The following is a 21554-nucleotide window of genomic DNA, read 5'->3' as shown; positions in this document are numbered from 1 at the left end:
GCATGGCTTTCGGGATCTTAGTTTCCCGACTAGGGATCAAACCTGAGTCCCCTGCAGTGGAGTGTGGCGTCCTAGCCTCTGGGCCACCAGGGGATTCCCTGTCCCGCTGTATTTCCGTGCCCTCTCCATCTACGGTTTCCTCAGAGGGAGCAAGAACATTGAGATCTTGGTAGCATTGAAGCTTGCAGCCAATAAATGTACTTTTTTAGGAATTTTAAAAACTTTCATTCTTGTTTTTAAATGGAAAATATTGAAAATTTTCTTTATTGGGGAAGAACAGGGAGAAAGCCATGATAATCATCAGCTGACCATCTGGAAAATTTGGAAAGGCCCAGAAGCGTGAGCAGTTGTTCTTGGTTGAGTACTGTGTCAGGCACCCACTCCAGTCCCAATCTGTCAGCTTCTCTGGAGCCTGTGACAGGCACTTGTTGGTAGCGGCTCTGGTTATAAGAAAGATCTTGGTCTTCCTTTCTCGTGCCATCAGAATGCCAGGAGTGGGGTGCTCTGTGCCCCTGGGTGTCGGGGGCACTTTCTTGTGCCTGTAATACACTTGGGGAGCCTCCAATTCCATCATTGCCTTGCTCTCTGGACACTGTTAAAAGAAGGAATCTCTTAGAAATAGTTTCCATCATAGTGAGTTGGGAGCGTAAGTCTGGAACTGAAGCCCCAAAGGCAAGAGAAACTGATTTATGGCTTAATAGTTCCTGTAATTTTTTTCTACTAGTAGTTTTAAAGTTTGTAATGTCCTCCTTAGTAAGTCTAAGAGGATAGAAGTAGTGAGTAAAAGTAGAGTCAGATTTTACATGACTCTAAGTCCAAAAGTAACCTCAGTTATCAATTTGAGAACATACACATCTGTGTGCTTGTAAATAATGTGACATGCTAACATATGTTTGGTTGGTTTTTTTCAACTTGCCAGTATGTCACTGACTTCTTGCCTGAGGAATATCTGCAAATTTACCTCACTCTTGTAACTTCCCATAACTAACAAGTTACTTCCCATTCGTGTAACTTTCTAAGAATGAAAATATGTCATAATTTTAAAATTCCTGTATTTTTATAGACATCTAATTGTATCTTTCTCTATTAAACCTCATACTGATCGTTAAATACTTCTTGGGAACAATTTCACAAAAGTGGGATTTTTAAATCATGCTTGTGTGTTGTATTTAAATTAATATTTCCAAATAACTCCTAGTATGTTTCATTATTTGAATTTTCATGTCCCTCATTCTAGGAAATTATGTTTCATTATTTGAATTTTCATGTCCCTCATTCTAGGAAATTATATACACAAACAAAGTGTTCAAACATTGGAATGTTCTGTTAACCAGACTTAAAGTCTGATATAATCTAAAAAAATATTCCAAAAGCCATCAAATATTTCATAGTTTTGGGAGAACGCCACTAATTTCTAACCTCACATGACTGTAAGGCATTTGAGACTCTGTAATATAAATGTTGAAAGCATATTTTGGCTTATTTACTGATGTGTAGGAAAATGGGAGATAGTATACTTCAGGCTAAAACAGGATATTAAATCGGAAGCTCTGGAGTTTGTCTCTTTTCAAATTAGAAATAAATTTAAATTCCCTCCACTTAAAAAAAAATACTTTATTGAAGTATAGTTGATTTACAGTGTTGTTTATCTCTGCTGTACGACAAAGTGATTAGTTATACACATTTTCTTTTTCTTGTTCTTTTCCATTATGGTTTATCATAGGATGTTGTCCCTCCACTTTTTAAATGAAAGCTGTCTGTCTGACTTCAAATTAATGCCATATGTTCATTACTTTAAAGATGCTAACATATTTTGCAAACTTTTAAAAGCAGGCCCCTCAGAAAATGATACTGATTTTTACCTGTTTTTAATTAATTTATCTGGGCAAGCTGTTATTCAGTACCTCTGTGTGCAACACATTTGGAATATTAGGGTTAATAAAATATGAACTCTTTCTGCCATAGGGTAGCTAACAGAATTCATCCCTGTGCAAAGTCAGTGACTTCAAAGGGCTCCTTCTGCTAGAGGGCATTTGTTCTTATTTTATGTCCTCCTACTTGGTGTATCTTCCAGTGGGTATTGCTCTGAGAATATACTGATAGCATCTCTCACTGTAAGGATTTGGATTACTTGAGGAACATGTAAGGAAAAGAGCAATGAACCAGTTAATTGCTTTTTGTTTAACTAGATGAGTTTTTAGCAGTCTAAATGTGTGGCTGTGACAGCAGCATTTTGAAGAGCTAGTGAAATTAAAACAAGTGGTTCTGTTTGCTGCTTAAGAACATTGGTTTTTTCTTTCTCCACTTGAAAGAAGGTTTCAGGTACCCGGTATGCCAGAGCTTAGCCTAGGATACAAGAGAAGTGTTGATGCCCACCCTGCTTATCACTCAAAACTTCTCTCCCATTACACCTTTTCTCTCCTATTACATAAAGTCCTACCTTTTGTTCTGACCTCTCATTTTTCTTAGAAAAGAATATTCTCTTTTGCATCAGAGCTATAAGCACAGGTAAGAAACATGCTAGATCTTCAGCTAAATGTCATATAATTTAAAGAAAGATGGATTAACATAAATGTCTTGTGTATATCCATTGCCTCACCTTTTGTAGGACATATAACTAATAACATATTCACTTTGAACCAAAGTAGAGGGTAAGGGGGTGGTTGACATTTTTAATGAGGGATGCTTTATTTGCATGCCCACAAGAAAGGGTGGGGTTGGATGAGAGATCCTTTTATTTTGGGGGATAACCCATTATGTGAAATCAGCTCCTTTCTAGCCAAGCATTAAATACTAAGAGTGAAACATTCTACAGTGCTTGGTTTGTCATGTCATTTTTGTATTCTCTCCTGAAATTCTTTGTACTTGAACCGAAAGAATACCAACCCTCCGAGAGATGCCTGCATTTGCTGTTTTGAAAAACTTGGCTTTCTTGTTCCAGTCTCCTTTGCTTTACTGAGATAAATGTAGGTTCACACGCCATGTAACAAACAGTACAGAGGCCTTCCATATACACCTGAACTTGTTTCGTCACTAAGTTGTGTCCGACTCTTCGTGACCCCATGGACTGTAGCCCACCAGGCTCCTCTGTCCATGGATTTCTCAGGAAAGAACACTAGAATGGGTTGCCATTTCCTTCTCCAGGGGATCTTCCTGACCCAGGGACTGAGCCATGTCTCCTGCTTGGCAGGAAGATTCTTCTCCACTGAGCCACTGGGGAAGCCAGATTTACTTGCTGAAAGCTTTCTGATAGGACCAAGAAAAAGAAAGAATTCTTGTTTTAAAAATGTCTTTTTATTTTATAACAAATACTTAGTGTCACAAATGCAAGCTGGAACTCAGCGTGCAATAAAATGACACTAGAATGTTGGAAAATGTGATATTCATGCAATATCAGGCAATGCAATAATAAAGAAGCACCAGATAATTTGCTGGTGGAAACAGCTTTGTTTTTCTTTCCCAATTTGAATGTCATTTCTAAATGACATAAGCAAGAACTGTTGTGGGCCATAGAGTATACTGTCAGTGCCTGAGAATTCAGTGTAGTTTCATGGAAGAAATAGTTGTTTACTAAAGACCTTATATAATGAGTAACTCAGGGAATTTAAAATATACTTAAAATTCTTAACTTCAAGGAAAAAACTTTACTCAAAACACTTAATTGATTTCAATATATAAAGTTTTTTTCCCCTATTCTTTTTCTTAAAAATGTTATTTTCTAGCATAGCTTTTAAAAAACCTATGACAGAAATTTTCAGACAAGTAATTTGGGAATATATCTATTACTCAATATTTTGCCAATCTGGTGTCGTCATATTGAGGACATTTTAAAGCACAGAAACCCAGACATCATTTCTTTCACGTGTCGCTGTTTATGTGCCCCGTGTATCTCTAAGCGCCTTATTCTTAAGTGTTAATGCTGTTGTTGCACTCATGCTCAGCTGCGTTCGACTCTTCTCAACCCTGTGGACTACAGCCCGTCAGGCTCCTCTGTCCATGAGATTCTCCAGGCAAGAATCCTGGAGTAGGTTGCATTTCCTACTCCAGGGATCTTCCTGACTCAGGGATTGAACCCATATCTCGTGTCTCCTGCGTTGGCAGGCGGATTCTTCATTACTGTGCCACCTGAGAAGCCCTTAAGTATTGATAACTTTAGTTAAAGCAGATAAACTTAACTAGAATACATATGCCTATCTTGATAAACAAAATAAGCCTCTTTTGCCTCCCCTGCCCTATGTAAGCATTTCCTTGGTATATATTTATTGCACTGAAGTAGGGTTAAAAGAAAAACTGACATTTGTCTATGAATTTATTTAATAGAGTATTGACTTTTTATTTCATTGAAGTTCAAAATAAACCATAATAACCACAAAACTAGAATGGAATTGCTTCTCTAGACAGGGTGTGATTTTGGGGGAAAGAAGGTGGTGGAGTCCTCCTGCTTGCCTTTTATTGTGCCTTTCAATGTTGTCCTCAGTTCCTATTCAAAAATAAGACAAAAGTGCATTTAAAAAACAAAAACCCAAAAGTAGTTTCCAAAATAATAGCTTTTGTAAATGTGCCTCTCTGGAAATTGTTGTAACATAGCATGGATCACAGTGTGTTTTGCTTGCTTCTTCAGCGACAGCTTTTCCTCAGAATACTACTTTTTAAACTGTCGTTCTCAAAATATGTAAGATCAGTTATCATTCTATGCTTTAAATCAAGCAAAAAGATTACTTTTAAAATAATTTCTGGTGTTGGATGTAGTTTTCAAATGTAAAATGAAGCTTTGTGGGGACAGTTCTTGTTTTGAGTAAGAAGTCTGTAACTTTACTATGTGTTTGGAACATATTATGATAAATGTAGTAGGGGGTTTAAATTTTTGTAATCTTTAACGTAATTGGAGTAAATTTAAGTTTAGCTACCAAACAATTTGACAGTACCTAAATTTGCTTACTATTTTGGTGAAATAGATTCTCAAAAGATTTCTTTATTCCTTCCAAAGTGTTTTTATATTTGTTGGTTACTTAAACTTTCTCCAGGAGGTAGATGCACTTGGAAAGAGAGACTTGTAGCCTTTAAGAAGAGCTAACAGAAATGGAGGATCCGTGTGTACTGCCCAGTCCATCTACATGAGTTTTTTTTTTTTTTTTTTTAACATGAGTATTAAGCTCAAAAGAATGTTGCAAAGTCAGCCTTCTTGAGACTGTTCACTTCAGATGAACAAGTTAGTTCAGAAATTTCCAAATGAAAATTGATTCCAGCCTTTACACTTGCTAGGATTAAAACGTTGTTTCTCCAGTCACTTTCCAAATATAGGGTCTTTATGTCACTAGGCGCGTTCATAACTGTTAAACAAGACTCAGTGTGGTAATTTTGCAAGGAAGTAGAAACCAGATTTCTTTTTGTAAGACTCCTCAGGATGTTTTCTGTGTTAATGTGTTGATGTATTGTGACTCATTCAGAGGAGAGTATATTCTCTTCTCTAATTTTCTTTTCCCTTAACCTCTTTCTCTAATAAGGTAGGTAATGCTTTTGATCTCTGTCCTCTAGAGAAATATGACGAGTCATCACATTGTTTTGTCATGCTATAACTGCTTCTACTTTGGAATGCTATCCGTGTTGCCAATGTTTAGTAATTTGTAATTGTTAAATGAAAGAGTATTGTATTATGAGAACTGTTTTCAAAAGAGTATATAGTTTTCTTGGTTGTTAGACACCTTGGCCTTCACTGTTTTCATATATCTTTCCCTGTGCTGAAAAAGAATTTGCAGTGATGTATTAGGATACAGAGTATTTGAAAAAAAAATTGTGATATAAATTAAGACTTGATTAAAAATATAAGATAGGAAATGTTTGATAGTCTGGCAATTAAATTAATCTTAGGCGATTAATATTGGCATAACAATCATGGGCTTTGGGCAGGAGGAAACTTGAATTGCACACTCATAATTTCAAAGGAAAGAAAGTCATAAATTTCTCAGGGAAATCCAGTTTTTCTCCGATTGAGTTTGAGAGTTATTACTCAAATCCATAGAATGTGGAGTGCTCCCATGGAGGAGATCTTCCACTTTATAACTCACGTGTTTGACTCCAGCCACAAGTATACATATATCCCCTCCCTCTGAGCCTCACTCCAGAAGGTTCTTAACATGATCTCAGGGTCACCTGCTGACTGAGTCTCAGCAGCAGTGTCTGCATAACTGTGATGCTCTAGTAGTCTTTTGAAAATAAACCTTCGAGGAGAACCCCCCACCATGCTGTTTTCTTTTTCTCTTCATTTCTTCTCACCTCCCCTCAGGTCTTTGCTGGTTCAGGCAGCCCCAGCAGGGTTTCTTAGCAGTTCAAGGTCAGTCTCCTTGTTAGCTTATACAGTCTCTGCATGCCCTGTAGGAACTCGGTGTTCAGTGTTAGGTTGACTCATTCATTTGGACCCTAACCCTTGGGTTCTTTTGTGGTTCTATCAGTTTTTTAATCCTTGCAGCTTTTGAGTACCGGTTACGTTATTGGTACTATGTCCATCTGAGACTTTTTTTTTTGCAGAGTGTTGGGATCTTAAGTTTCCCAACCAAGGGATTGATCCCATACCCCCCTGCAATGGAAACACAGTCTTAACCACTGAACCACTAGGGAAGTGCTTCTAACAATTTAATTTCAGAGTAACCGCTAGAAGAACCATGGTGTCCATTAGTAACAACTCAAGTTCACTTCCCTTCTACCCACTTTACTTGCCCCTTCTACATCCCTAAATAACTACTAATATATTTTCTGTTTCTATGAATTTGCCTGTTCAGATGTTTCATATAAACAGAATAACGCCATTTGTGGTCTTTCATGACTAGTTTCTTTGATTTAGCCTGTTTTTGAGGTTCATTCACGTTGTAATATGGATCAACAGTTTTCATTCCTTTTTATGGTTAAGCAGTATTCCATTGTAGGAGTATACAACATTGAGTTTATCATCAGCTGTCAGACACTTGGAGTTGTTTATTCTATTAATAATGCTGTATACATCTGCATTCAGGTTTTTGTGTGGACCTAGATTTTCAGCTTTCTTTAGTTAGGTATGTACATAGGAGTAGAATTGCTGGGTCATATGGTAACTTTACGTTTAACTTTTCAGAAACAGCCAAACTGTTTTCCAAAGGGGCTTCACCATCTTAACATTCCCATTAACAATGTTTTGGCATTTTTCCTTTCTTTACATCCTTTTCAGCTCTTTTAACTATTTTCATGGGTGTGGATTTGCTGTCTCATTATGGTTTTAATTTACATTTATTTAACTATTGATTTTGAGCAACTTTATACATGCTTACTAGCCATTCACACGTTTTCTTTGGAGAAAAGTTTATTGAAGTCCTTTGTACATTTTTTAATTGAGCAATTTTTCTTACTGTTTTTTAGCTGTAAAGTTTCTGTATATATTCTAAGTAGGACATCTTATATGACTTACAAATATTTTCTTCCAGTCTGTGGGTTGTCTTTTCATTTTCTTCATGATGTCCTTTAAAGCACAAAAGTTTTTAAGTTTTGGTGGGTTTTGTTTCTGGCCATGCCACATAGTAAAAGCATGGATTCCTAACAATTGGATCACCAGAATAAAAAAGTCAAAGTAGAAAGTGTTAGTTGCTCAGTCATGTCTGACTGTTTGTGACCCCTTGGTATGTCCATGGAATTCTCCAAGCCAGAATACTGGAGTAGGTAGCCTTTCCCTTTTCCAGGGGATCTTCCCAACCGATGGATCGAACCGAGGTCTCCTGCATTGCAGGCAGATTCTTTATCATCTGAACTACCAGGGACTAATTCCCCAAAAGTTTTAAATTTTGATGCAGTTCAACTTATTTCTTCTTTTCTCACTTGTACTTTTGTCATATAGAATGCAAGGTCATGAAAATGTATTACTACATATTCTTATAAGAGTTTTGTTGTGTTAGCTCTTGTACTTAGGTGTATTATCCATCTTGAATTAGTTTTTTATACAGAGTAAGGTAAAAGTCTAAATTCATCCTTTTGCATGTGAACATTTCACTGTTCAGCACCATTTACTGAAGAGAGTTATTTTCTCATCAAATTGTCTTAGAACTCTTGTCAAAAATCAGTTGACCAGGGACTTCGGTTGAGTCCTGTGGTTGACTCCATGCTTTCATTGCTGAGGGCCTTGGGTTCCATCCTTGGTCTGGGAACTGGGATCCCATGGGCAAACAAACAAGTAAATAAATTGACCATAAATGCAAGAGTTTATTTCTGGCTTCTCAAATTCTATTCCATTGATCTTTGCCTACCGTTATGGAGGTACCATACCAAAGTTTAGTAAAGTTTTTAGGAAATTCAAAATACTTTGCTCTTTTTCAAGAAAGTTTGGCTGTTCTTGGTCATTTGTAATTCCATATATGTTTTAGCTTCAGTTTTGTTGATGTCTGGGGGGAAAAAAAAGAATATGATAGCTATTACATCAAATCTATACAATTTAGAGTATTGCCATTTCAACAAAATTAAATTGTCTGTTTATGAACATGGACTGTCTTTCCATTTATTTTGATGACTTCTATTTTTTAACAATGTTTCATAGTTTTTAGTGTGTAAGTCTTGCTGTTCCTTTGTCACTTTTTTGGTAATATTTTGTTCTTTTAATGCTGTTGTGAATGATTGCTTTCCTTATTTCATTTTTAGGTCGTTCATTGTAGTGTATGTATATATGTGAAAGTCGATCAGTCATGTCCAACTCTTTGCAACCCCATAGACTGTATATATAGTCCACGGAATTTTCCAGGCCAGAATACTGGAGTGGGTAGCCTTTCCCTTCTCTAGGGCAACCCAGGGATTGAACCCAGGTCTCCCATATTGCAGGTGGATTCTTTACCAGCTGAGCCACAAGGGAAGCCCTATTGTAGTATACAGAAATGTAATTGATTTATTTTGTGCATTGATCTTATATTTCTAACCTTGCTGCTTTGAATGAATGCTGCCTGTATGGGGGGAAGCATTGAGCTAGGAGGTAAGAAGTCTGGGTAGTTCTTTGGTTTTGTGAAGAGCTAACTGGTTGTGTGACCTTCGGGAAATCATTTAACTCTTAGTTTCCGTTTCTACCTCTGTGAAAACAAGAAGGTGTGGCTGAATGATGGCTAAAGTCCCTCTCAGCCCTAAAGATCAGCATTCCCTCTCTGCTCTCACAGTTATACATGGATTGACTTTTGGTCTCTAAACAGACTCTCCTTGGAGAAAGTTGTAAAAATCTCTCCAAGTAACTCAAATATGCAGATGAGTTGAGAATTACTGTTTTAGAGACTTAGATTATGGGCAGCTTGATGTCAAGTAATATTTTCAGGCTTCCATATTTTAGATATGATGAAATGGAAGAATGGGGATGGAAATAGCAAGAGTGAGAATAATAACAGAACAACAAATTACTGCGTTTTATGGTTTGTGGAGTATTTCGATACGTTAAGTCATTGATGCTGAAGGACAATTCTGTGAAACTAGGAAATGTTTTCATTCCCATTTAAGAAACAATAAAATTAAGTGACTTGTTCAGGCTTACTGTGCTAGTAAAATGGAGGTTAGGATTGGATTCACCATCTGGTATCATTCCTGTTAACCCATCAGTTAGGATTATGTAGGCTAGATAATCTCAATTTTTAGTCCCTTTCATTATGTCTTTAGTCTTTGAAGTGGATAATTACCTACTTAGAATGATTTGTGTTAATAATCTAAAGCTGTGGATCTTTAGTGCTCTTTTAAGCTAATGACTTATAAAAAAATCCCTATGCATATATGAGTATCGGGCAACTAATTGTGAAAAACAGATTGGTATGGGACATGGTGAAACTAATTTCATAATATGGTAATCATTTGAGTTACTACATAAAGAATGATTAGTTATTCACGTGGCTTGTGTTTCTTGGCGGTAATTGTTGCAGATACACTAAAAGGACCCACCATCAGTTTCCCCTCATGTTAATGGTGGTTAATGTAATTTGTTATGCATCCCTTCCAGTTTACCAATACACACTTTTTTTTTTTCAGTTCAGTTGGGAGAAATAACTCATGGGTGCTATAGCACTTTGCTCTCACGTTGTTCTGTACTTAACTGTGTTGTGCATCTGCTGTATACAGGGATAGAACAGTGTGTGCTTTGGAGCAATCATTTTGTATACCTTTTGGTCTCTGGCTATGGTTTCTGTTATTCCTCTGCGTTCATGACTTTCCTTGCCTTAGTATTCCTGGTAACTAGCCAGTTAATCATCAATGAGCTGGGCTTTGGAAGTGGTGCTTTGTGGTTGAGTGGCTGCAGAAGTTTCCTTCTCTCCTTCCTTCTCTAAGAATCTCGGACAGAACCGGATCTTTGGGGACACCTTGCATTTAACTCTGCATTAACCCTTCTGTCTTTCTTTCCAACTTTGGGCTTTTGTAGAAACGGGGGACAGAATAGTTGTGGTGTACTTACCTGCCTTGGGAGAGAGAACTGAGAATTCTAAGAAGGGTCACCTTGAGAAAGTGTTTCTTTAAGTAACTATTGTGTTTAGAGTAAATATTAGACATTGTCTGTTTCTATTGGTTCATTGTGCTTTCTCTCCCTTTAGCCCCCCAGGTTCGCCCAATAGTCTTGGCTACTTCCCTACAGCTGCTAATCTTAGCGGTGTCCCTCCACAGCCTGGCACGGTGGTCAGAATGCAGGGCCTGGCCTACAATACTGGAGTTAAGGAAATTCTTAACTTCTTCCAAGGTTACCAGGTCAGTACCTTGAAGAAGAAAAATACTCAGTGCCCTTATTACTTAAGCTGATGTGCCTAAAGAATGCAGCCAGGATATTCTCTGAAACTCATGTGTACAAACGCTTTTAAATAGATTTGCTTTATGAAGAACCAGAGTTGGGGCATTCGTTATCTGAGTGCTTACTTCAAACTCATCTAGGGCTCTTCCACGCTATTTTAATTACTTCCACTTAATTTTAGGTGCTTTTCTTTTTCTCTCTTTCAGTTGGGCACTTTGAGAAAGCTGTTTATGCACACAGTGGTGTGGGTCTTTCCATCTAGAATAAGATTGGCTAAGAAGGAATTTTCTTCAAAGTCAAATTGTTGACTAACGAAAAAATAGAGTTTGAGTATTTAAAAAGTAGTCTGAGTCCTTTCTGCCTGGTATGGAAGAAACAAGGGTGACTCAATGAATCTTTAGATGGTAACTCTTTTGAAAAGAGCTGTAGGAAGTGTTTCTTTTATGATAACTAATGAAACTGATTTTTACTCTGTCCCATTTTTCTAACGCTACCTGTGTCCATCAGTTGTTCTTTGATTTTTGGTAAGAGCTTGTTAAAAGCAAGCAAAGTCTTCTCATTCTCATCTCACCTGAGAGGATACTTTTCCTTCCTTAAATCACATGGTTAGACCCAAACTCCTTCTTCCCTACAATGTCTAAAAATCAGTATCTTGCAGTCTTTACTTGCACTAAAAGCAAATATGGTCTTTCCTCTTGGAGCTGAGCCTTGCTTGAGTCATTAGTTGAGAAGCACTTGTAGGCCTAATCATCAAGTCGTGAAGCGTTAACCGTACAACACGGTAAGGGTGTTGCCCGCAGGCGCAGTTACACTCACACTCCTAGAATAGGTTTACAAGGTTGGTATCCATGAACCATGGAGTCGCAAAGAGTTGGACATGACTTGGCGACTGAACAACAACAACAAATCCATAAATTGTGGAGGATTGTGGAGCTCAGCTAAAGCAATGTCAGTGGGGATGCCCCAAACCTACCAAGTTACCATCATGGGATATTTTTTGACAATTGAAGAAAATCTATGTCTGATAGTGAAAGACTGAATGAAATTGGACAAAAGTTATGTTTTGTTACTGCTTGGCTTAGCACATTCTTTGCAGACATAAGCTATTTTTCAGAGATCAGCAGATACTTTGCTTCTTCCCTACCTGTTGGAATCCTTTGGAATGGTAAATAGTTGCTTCCCAAACTTCATATCTGATTCACTAGATTACGAAGAGAGAATTTTACCAATGGCTATTGAAAAGATAAAATCACATGGAGAATACATTTGAGTTTTGTGTTTTCTCCCATGATTTTCCAGTTGTTTTGACTAATTTTTATTACATTCAAACTGAATAGCATTAAGTGGTCATACATATAAACTGTATGAGAGTAAACGAAACTGCTCTTCTTACGGGTATTCATTAAACCACAAACACATAATAGTAGTTATTTCTAGATTTATGGCTAAAAGATTTACAGGCTTCAAAATTAAGATAAACTACTACAGATTGAAATTATTTTATCTTCTAGTAGCCTCTAGGGAATTATTCAGTGTTGGAGCAGACCTAGTATAATCAGAAGCAAAAAGATTCTGCAAAGCTATTTTGTCTCAAGACATTTGCCTTCATTTCTGAAGTGCTTGGAATTTATGAACTGGATAGATAAATTAGGATTACATAGGAACCTCAGTTATCTAATTCAGCATATCAAATTATTCTTGAATAGTTTTAAGGTAGTTAAAATGCATACATTCAAAATCTTTTGTATATAATCTAATTTCATGTCACTCTTACATAAAAGTTTATATCTTCTGCTGTCTTTAAGAGTCCTTGCCTTCTTATTCTTTTTGCCTTTTCTCAGTTATTTTAGTAATGGCCACTCACCATGAAGCTCTAGGTTCTTTTAGATATGTCTTTGTCACAAAATAAAAATATCAATGGATGACTTTTTTAAAAAAATTGTTCTGAAGTGTAATCTTTATGTCTGTCTTTATATATGGGGCCTTTATTGCTGTTGCTTATTTATTGGGAGGTTTTCATTTGATTTCTGGTTACTTAAAATTTATCCTACATAATGACATAATTTATTTATGTAGGTAATAATATCAAATCCTTGGTAATAATTGTTTGAATGAATGAAATCTCTTTATGGTTTCTGATTCTGTCTTTTAAAACATATATATATATATATATATATATATATATATATAATAATGGCATATGTCATTTTTATAAATGTTACTTTTAATTTTTAGATATATGGTTCCCCTTTCCTCAGCAAAATTCTTTCTATAAAACTACTCCCACTTAATTTTTCCTTATTTGATTTGGGGTTGAAGGGGCTGGAAAGGGCTGATTTACAAAAAGAGAAGAATTGTGATACTAAAGCAAGATGCAGGATATAGGTTCTGCTATCAAATCTGCATTTTTGTAAATTAACCTGAGTGAGGCCCATTTTGATAAGTGAAATTAATAGAATGAGAATTTATGAAGGCAAACTACTATAAAAATATTTAGTGATGAGGATATCATTCTGTTCGTGGAAATAAATCTTTGTCTTTACTTTAGTTGATGGACCTCTTATTCTGAAATGGGCTCTTAGGTATCCTTATATTAGTCCTTTAACTTTTTCATTTGCCCTTTGCATTAACCTTTGCTGTCAGTGGCTTTGCATTTTCAATAGTGCTAATTTTTTTTTCTCCTCTAAGTACTGACTTTAATCATTATCTCTTTGGGCCACTTACTGCTTTTAACTTGCTGCACTGCTGAGAGAACTAGATTGATATTACAAATATAGCTAATGCTTGTGGTGTCATGGAAACTGTATTGTTAACAAGATCTGAATTGTTTGGTAATGTTGTGGTACTCTGTTCTTTTTCTGTCTGCATGTTCATCTAACTTCCCGCTTAGAAGAGATTTATATGGTATTTAGACATGTTAAGTAAGAAACGATTTGAGATTCACAGTTACGTAGATGTCTTGTATCAGCGTTAACTTGTTTCCTATGGTTTTAATGTCCTGTATATAATTCAGTTGGTAAAACTATTCAGTTGAAATACTAACCGTCTGTAGTGATAGTTTGTCCATCTTTTGATCCTGTTTGTTTTAACTTGCATTTTAGTATGCAACCGAGGATGGACTTGTACACACAAGTGACCAGGCCAGGACTCTATCCAAAGAATGGGTTTGTATTTAAGGGCCCCAGCAGTTAGATCATCCTCAGAAAAGAAGGTAAGGCTCCATGCTGTGGAAGTTAAATTATAAAGGGCCTAACAAAGAGAGATCAAGAATCTTGATGTTTTTTAAGTCAGGTGGGACTTCTCTTCCCTTTATGTGATATAAGAAATGACAGAAATCTTGGAAGGAATGGAGACTGAAGTTAAGATTGTCGTCTAAGTGTAGTATCTAAGCAATATATATGGAAACGGTTGTATGTTGTTTTGGCATAGGGAAAACTTTTCCATTTGGAAATTATTTTAAAGTATACAGTTAAATGATATTTAGTGTATTTGCAATATTGCGCGACCACTATTTCTGTCTAGTTCCAAAACATTTTTATCAACTCTGAAAGAAAATCCCATACCCATTAAGCAATAGCTCCCAGTTTTCCCTCCCAATAGACCTGGCAACCAATCTACTTCATTTCACATGTTTTTGAGGTTTATCCATGTTATAGTATGTATCAGTACTTCATTCCTATTTTTGTGACTGATTAATATTCCATTGTATCAAGTCAGAATTAATATTCTGGCTCGATGGACATGAGTTTCAGCAAGCTCCCAGAGTTGGTGATGGACAGGGAAGCCTGGCGTGCTGCAGTCCATGAGGTCACAAAAAGTCAGACACTACTGAGTGAACTGAATATTCCATTGTATGGCTATATGAGATTTTTTTTTTCCCCCATATATCTATTGATGGGTTTATGGGCTAATTCCACCTTCTGGGTATTGTAAATAGTGCTGATATGAATAATTATGTACAAATATTTGAATATTTTAAATTATTTTGGGTATATATTTAGGAATAGAAACACTGAGTCATATGATAACTCTATTAAGTTGGTTATACTTTTTTTCCTAGTTTCTCTTTTCTAAAGTTGTGGTAAAATAATATATAACATAATACGATTTTAATCATTTTTTAAGTGTACAGTTCATGGCATTAAGTACATCCACATTGTTTGCAACATCTAGCTCCTGAACTTTTTACCTTCTCATGCTGAACTCTAAATAACATTAAACATAATCTCCTATTCCTCTTTCCCTAGCTCCCTGGAAACCATTATTCTCTTTTATGTTTCTGTGCACTTGACTATTGTAGTTACCTTATAAATGGAATAACACAGTATTTGTTCTTTCATGGCTGACTTATTTCACTTAGCCTAATGTTTTTTAAAGTTCATCTGGGTATACTTTTAAGTATGCCTCATTCCAAAATGATTGCAAGGTTTTTGTTGCATGTCTTCCTCCTCTTCTAAAACTAAACCTAGAGGAAAAGGATTCTGATAGCTTTTTGAATAATTTTTTCTCCCTACTAATTCAGTTCAGTTCAGTCGCTCAGTCGTGTCTGACTCTTTGCAACCCCATGAATCGCAGCACGCCAGGCCTCCCCGTTCATCACCAACTCCTGGAGTTCACTCAAACTCATGTGCATCGAGTCAGTGATGTCATTCAGCCATCTCATCCTCTGTCATCCCCTTCTCCTCCTGCCCCCAATCCCTCCCAGCATCAGAGTCTTTTCTAATGAGTCAACTCTTCGCATGAGGTGGCCAAAGTATTGGAGTTTCAGCTTCAGCATCAGTTCTTCCAATGAACACCCAGGACTGATCTCCTTTAGGATGGACTGGTTGGATCTCCTTGCAGTCCAAGGGACTCTCAAGAGTCTTCTCCAACACCACAGTTCAAAAGCATCAATTCTTCAGTGCTCAGCTTTCTTCACAGTCCAACTCTAACACCCATACATGACCACTGGAAAAACCATAGCCTTGACTAGACGGACCTTTGTTGGCAAAGTAATGTCTCTGCTTTTGAATATGCTATCTAGGTTGATCATAACTTTCCTTCCAAGGAGTAAGCATCTTTTAACTTCATGGCTGCAGTCACCATCTGCAGTGATTTTGGAGCCAAAAAAAATAAAGTCTGACACTGTTTCCACTGTTTTCCCCATCTATTTGCCATGAAGTGATGGGACCAGATGCCATGATCTTCATTTTCTAAATGTTGAGATTTAAGCCAACTTTTTCATTCTCCTCTTTCACTTTCATCAAGAAGCTTTTTAGTTCCTCTTCACTTTCTGCCATAAGGGTGGTGTCATCTGCATATCTGAGGTTATTGATATTTCTCCCAGCAATCTTGATTCCAGCTTGTGCTTCTTCCAGCCCAGCATTTCTCATGATGTACTCTGCATATAAGTTAAATTAACCTTCCCTTAAAAAATATTAACATTGTGTGTGAATCTCCTTAAAAGAGCTAGTTATAAGGAAGGACATGGTCAGGAATTAGTGCGGCTTCTTTCTTTTTTTTTTTGTTTTTTTTAATTGGGTTACTGAAATTGGTTTGTTGGCATGTCATTTTCAAATTTTTTGGTAACCATTTTCATCGCCAAGGACTATGTGGGCTTCAATCACATGGATTCTAAATTAGAAAAAAATGTTGTCATTGCAGTGTTGTGTTTGAGAAAATGACAGTTGGGGGTCTTAGTCTATCACTCTGAAGTTGTAGAAGCCCCAGTTCTGGCTTGGAAGTGTTGATTCTCTGCCATTTTCAGTGAGGTTTCAAGATGCTGTCAAAGGGCCCACATCCATGGTAATGTGAATGAATTTTCTGGTCCACAGCCCAGCGCACTGCGTTTTCTAGCACACGGCGATGAGAGCACTTCAGGTGTTCTTTGTTCATCTCCCTGATGCTGCCTGTGAACTTGACCAGCATACTGTGCACAAAGTACGTGTTTTGAACAAGGAATGCCTAGAATTGGGGAATTCTCTGGTCGTCTAATGGTTAGGGCTTGACACTTGCACTGCCAGAACCCAAATTCGATCCCTGATCAGGGAGCTAGATCCCAGAAGCCTCACGACCAGAAAAAAACTGACTAGAAGTGCGAAGTTTTGAAATATCCTAAATTGACTATGACCATTACTCAGTACCTCTAATTCTATCCTGCTGCTGCTAAGTCACTTCAGTTGTGTCCGACTCTGTGCGACCCCATAGACGGCAGCCCACCAGGCTCCCTTGTCCCCGGGATTCTCCAGGCAAGAACACTGGAGTGGGTTGCCATTTCCTTCTCCAAATTCTATCCTAACGTTTGTATATTTGGGGTCATGGTAGGATAACAAATCAGGTCCTTTGTTAAAGTCCAGGCTTTTGCATTTAACATCAGATTAATCTGCCTTTATATTGAGGATTTTTAAAAACTCACATGGAGTACTGTATGAAATACTTGGCATAAGTTATCTCATTTAATTATATCAACAACCTTGGGAAGTAAGGATCATAAAAGTATTTGTGCTCCTTGTAAAGAATTTGAAACATATAGACAGTTACAAGGAAATCAGTAATCATCCCACCGTCTAGAAATAGCTACAGTGAATGATTCTTTTCAAATTCTTTTTTTATATGCCCTCTAGGAATTTTGAACCTGTTTCTTTCCCCTTAACCTTTTACTGTGACTGTATATTTGTATATTTTTCTCCTCATCCACATGCATATTAAATTCATTATCAGTAGTCATCTTTGACACCAATAGAGTGGCTTGTGCTCTGAGAGCACTTTTATATCTGCAGTCTCCTTGGAGTTTCAGCACAGCCCTGTGAGGGCTCAGGACATGTACCTTGGCCCCATGTGTCAGAGGAGATGAAATCCAGAGGGATTAGACGATTTTCACAAGTCGTACAACTAGTGACCAAGCTGATCAAAGACCCACAGCTTCAGCTTCACTCTTGGTGCTTTGGGCAAATGAGAGCACAGCAGTAAGTGTTCGCGTTGAACTGAACAGTGATGCAGAATGTCTGCATCCTAATTCCTGGAACCCGTGTCTTTTGCCTTACCTCCCAAAAGATGTAATTAAGGATCTCGAGAGGAGGAGTTTATTTTGGATTACCTGGGTGGACCCTAAGCGCGATTATAAGAAAGAGACAGACAGAGATCAGGTAGACACATGAGAGAGGAGGTGGAGGTATAACTACGAGAGATTACAATCAGGTGGATGCAAGGCACGGAACACCTGTAGCCAGCAGAACTTGGAAGAGGCCAAAAGTAGATTTTTTCCTGCACCCTACCCTCTGGGGGGTGTGCGGCCTGGCTGACACCTTCATTTCTGACCTCTGGCCTCCAGAATTGTTAAGAATAAATTTCCCCTTGTTTTAAGTAACCAGTTTGTAGTAATTTGTTACAGTAGCCACAGGAAACTAGTATGTTGCTGTAAAAATGCACTGAAAGAACAATGTCACTGCTGGTTATAGAATCAGATAAAGGTAACCAAAGCCCATGGTGAGGCCTGGTAAAGAAGTCACACTGTCTGTCTTTTCCTGTAGCCTTGTCATCTCAAAGGAGCCTATATTTGCAGACTGCCCCCCAAAAGATAATGCCTGCTTTTTTGGTCCTAGGAAACCCCTAAGGACAGCTCACAGGCTATTAAAGATGCCCAAGGGGCACTTCAGAGAAGGAGGTTGTGATGACTGGCTGGAAAAATGCCTCCTCACATGGCCAGAGTTCTTGTCGCCCCAACTTTCACTGTGAGCTTCAAGTCTCACACTCTTAGGATCTCAAAGGGCAGGGTCAGCTCATAAATTTAAATTTGTCAACAAGTGCTCCCTAACTATATTTACAACTACATTTTGCATACATAAGGAGATGATAATTCTTTAGAGGGGACAGTTCCCTTCTTTGTAAAAATTGGGGAAAAAAATAACTTCTACATATGTAACATTTTTGGGTGTTAAGAATCAGGTGGATTAATGAGTATAAAGTTACACAAACTAAGGTTCTTTCTGTATACAAGTACCTATTTTGTTGCTATGATCACAATAATCATTACAGGGGCAGACTACTATCTACATTGCAGACTTATTCAGGTTTTACTAGTGTTTTCGTTAATGTCCTTTTTCTACTCCAGGATCCAGTCTAAGATTTCACATTTAGTTGGTTGTCTCTTTGGTGTCCTCTGGCCTGTGTTAGTGTCCCAGTCTTAGGTTGTTTTCTTGGCCTTGACAGTTCTGCTTTATACTGCTCTTGAAGTCTTGTGGGCTGTCCTTTAGTTGGATTTAATTTTTTCTTGTGGTTAGACTGGGGTAGTAGGTGTTAAGACAGAGTACATGGAAGTGAAGATCCCTCCCATGAAGTTTCATGGCGACCTCCCTGCTGGTATCAATTTTGATCTCTTGGCAAATGGCTTCATCCATTCAGGCTGTCTTAACACAATTCTGTGGACTTGGCTGGCTTATAAATGACAAACGTTTAGTCTCTCACAGGGTTCTGAAAGCTGGAAAGTCCAAGATTAAGTGCTTCTAGTTTCCTTGTGTGTGTGTGTGTGTGTGTGTGAAAAGTTTTGTCTGTATACAAGGTATTTTTGGAAGCTCTTGTAATACATTAAGCCTGGTATTGTCACAGCACCTAAGTTCTATGGAAAACAAAACAAAACAAATCTCAGTGTAGCTCTCATTTGAATAGGTGTGTCTTTTCTCTTTTTTTGGCTACACTGGGTCTTTGTTGCTGTACTTGGGCTTTCTCTGGTTGCAGTGATTAGAGGCTACTTTCCAGACTTCACGTTTCGGTGGCTTCCCTTGTGCTGAGCACAGGCTCCGTGCGCTCGGGCCTCAGCAGTTGCAATGGCAATCCCAGCAGTAGGGGCTGGCGGGCGGTAGCTGTGGCACATGGGCTTAGTCGCCCTGCAGCGTGTGGGATCTTCTGCAGCAGGGATCGAACCTGCGTCTCCTGCTTTACCTGGTGAATTCTTAACCATGGGGCCTCCAGGAAGTCCTGAAGGGTATTTTTTTATTTTTGGTCTCTTAAATATATAGTTTGGATTACTTTGTGGATTGAAAAAAAAGTTGTTTTTTTCTTTTGGATCAATATAGTGGCTGATATTTTAGTTTCTGGCCCAAAAATTCAAGATATCTTTTGAATAAAAAGAGCAGCTTTGAAAATTGGACAAAACTTCTCTCTTCCTCCTCCAACTAGGATTATAAAAATGGGCCAGAATGACAAATATTGATTCTTTTGACTCAACTGACAAACAGCCTTTCTTTGATTAAAGAATTTGAGTTACGGGTTTTATTTTATCTTAAAGGAAGAAGAAACTGTTCTTCTGTCCTAATAAAAGATCCCAACTATGAATTACACTTTTCAGAAGAGAGATGTCAAAATTACTGGGAGGAAATGAAATATTACAACTACACACAGTCCCCTACATACGAACAAGTTCTGTTCCGAGAGTACTTTTTTTTAAGTCCAGTTTGTTAGTAAGTCCAACAAAGTTAGCCTAGATACCCAACTAACACAATTAGCTATATAGTACGGTACTATAATAGACTTATAATGCTTTTCACACAAATAATACATAAAAAACAAACATGAGAAATAAAACATTTTCTGTCTTACCATACAGTGCCTTGAAAAGTACAGCAGTACAGTAGGGCAGCTGGCACACGGGCTGGCGTGGAGTGAGCAGACAAGGGCAGCTACTGACCAGAGGAGGGACGGGAGGTGGGGCAGCCGAAGGACTGGCAGCAATAGGAGACGTAGGGCAAGCTGCAGCTTCCCTCGTACACCTGACGCTGATGGCACAGGATCTGGTTCTTTGCTGGATTAGCTTCTGTCTACCCTGTTGAAAAAAAACGATCCAGCGACGTCTGGCTACTAGCTGTTTTTTCTCGTCATAGATGACACAGTAGCGCTGGATTGCATTCTGAATGGCTGCTGCAAACTCCTGCTGTGCCTCAAAGACTAACGGTGCCTCCTCAAATAAACAAAATCCCCTCACCACCTCCTGCGTCGTGAATCTCTTCAGTTCTCTGTTTACTTCTTCCCTCTTTTCTCTCTTTGTCCTTTCTCTGGGCTTCCAGTGCCATCAGGTCTCTAACACACGTTTGCATCTTTGAAAGTTTGCAATTTGAAGGTTCTTATGTAGGGGACTCAGTGTAATCAGAGTTACAGGCATTTTTTTCTTTTTAGGGGATGTAGGTTCATTCCATAGGACATGACACCAGTTGGTGAAACCAAATATCTTAAAAGAATTCTTTGTAAATGTACATAGAACTTTTAATGACAACTTAGTGCAAAATACAGCATTATATGTTTTGACGCAGATCTTACTAGAAAGGAAAGACAAATATGCAGTTGTACCTTAAAAATTGTCTTTGCATAAGAGTATTTGCTTTTCTGCAGCTATAGAGGAATATGAAACATTTTCTCCTTATCCGTCTGAGATTTTCTTTTGTTGTTGTTGTTGTTGACAGCTAGGAATCTACAGTTGCATTGCTAAATTCTAAAATTCCATTGGATACCATGGGGATTAAAAGGCAGGTCTGAGAAAGTTAAGCTTTTAATTTTTTCAGAACTTGTCCACATTTTCACAAAACACGAAGGTATAACTTTCAGCATCTACAGTGATTTCCTACTGGAATACTAGTAGTCTGGGCTGAGAATGAGGAAGGTGAATTCATTGACTCTGATAACAGACAGGTCCATAGTTGACCAACTTGGCTGCATCCAAGGCCTCTCTCAGCCCAGCTCTCTTTGTGCCACACCTGCAGCAAATCATGGCTGGCCACCATTCCATTGCCGAGTCCAGAGGAAGCCAGGGCTTAAGTGTCACTGGCCTCACCTT

At 37.9% G+C, this 21554-nt stretch overlaps 1 protein-coding gene across 8 annotated transcripts in view; it reads left to right on the top strand.

Annotated features, from left to right (window-relative positions):
• The window catches only part of ESRP1 (epithelial splicing regulatory protein 1), a 58382-nt gene that overhangs the window by 33775 nt on the left and 3053 nt on the right, over window positions 1-21554 (top strand). For 3 of the 8 annotated variants that reach the window (XM_070802887.1, XM_019974038.2, XM_070802885.1), the window contains 2 exons: window positions 10563-10713; window positions 13855-13964. The exons of 2 other annotated variants lie outside the window; for them this stretch is intronic. In XM_070802887.1, the coding sequence (XP_070658988.1) occupies window positions 10563-10713; window positions 13855-13929 (226 nt within the window). In that variant the 3' untranslated portion in view covers window positions 13930-13964. The remainder of the gene's footprint in view (window positions 1-10562; window positions 10714-13854; window positions 13965-21554) is intronic. 3 more of the 8 variants (XM_070802889.1, XM_070802888.1, XM_070802886.1) reach the window with 2 other exon arrangements.

This window comes from Bos indicus, chromosome 14 (genome assembly GCF_029378745.1).
Source record: "Bos indicus isolate NIAB-ARS_2022 breed Sahiwal x Tharparkar chromosome 14, NIAB-ARS_B.indTharparkar_mat_pri_1.0, whole genome shotgun sequence".
Classification (NCBI taxonomy): Eukaryota; Metazoa; Chordata; class Mammalia; order Artiodactyla; family Bovidae; genus Bos; species Bos indicus.
Note: the sequence above shows the minus strand (reverse complement) of the source record. Positions and strands in the feature narration are given on the sequence as shown.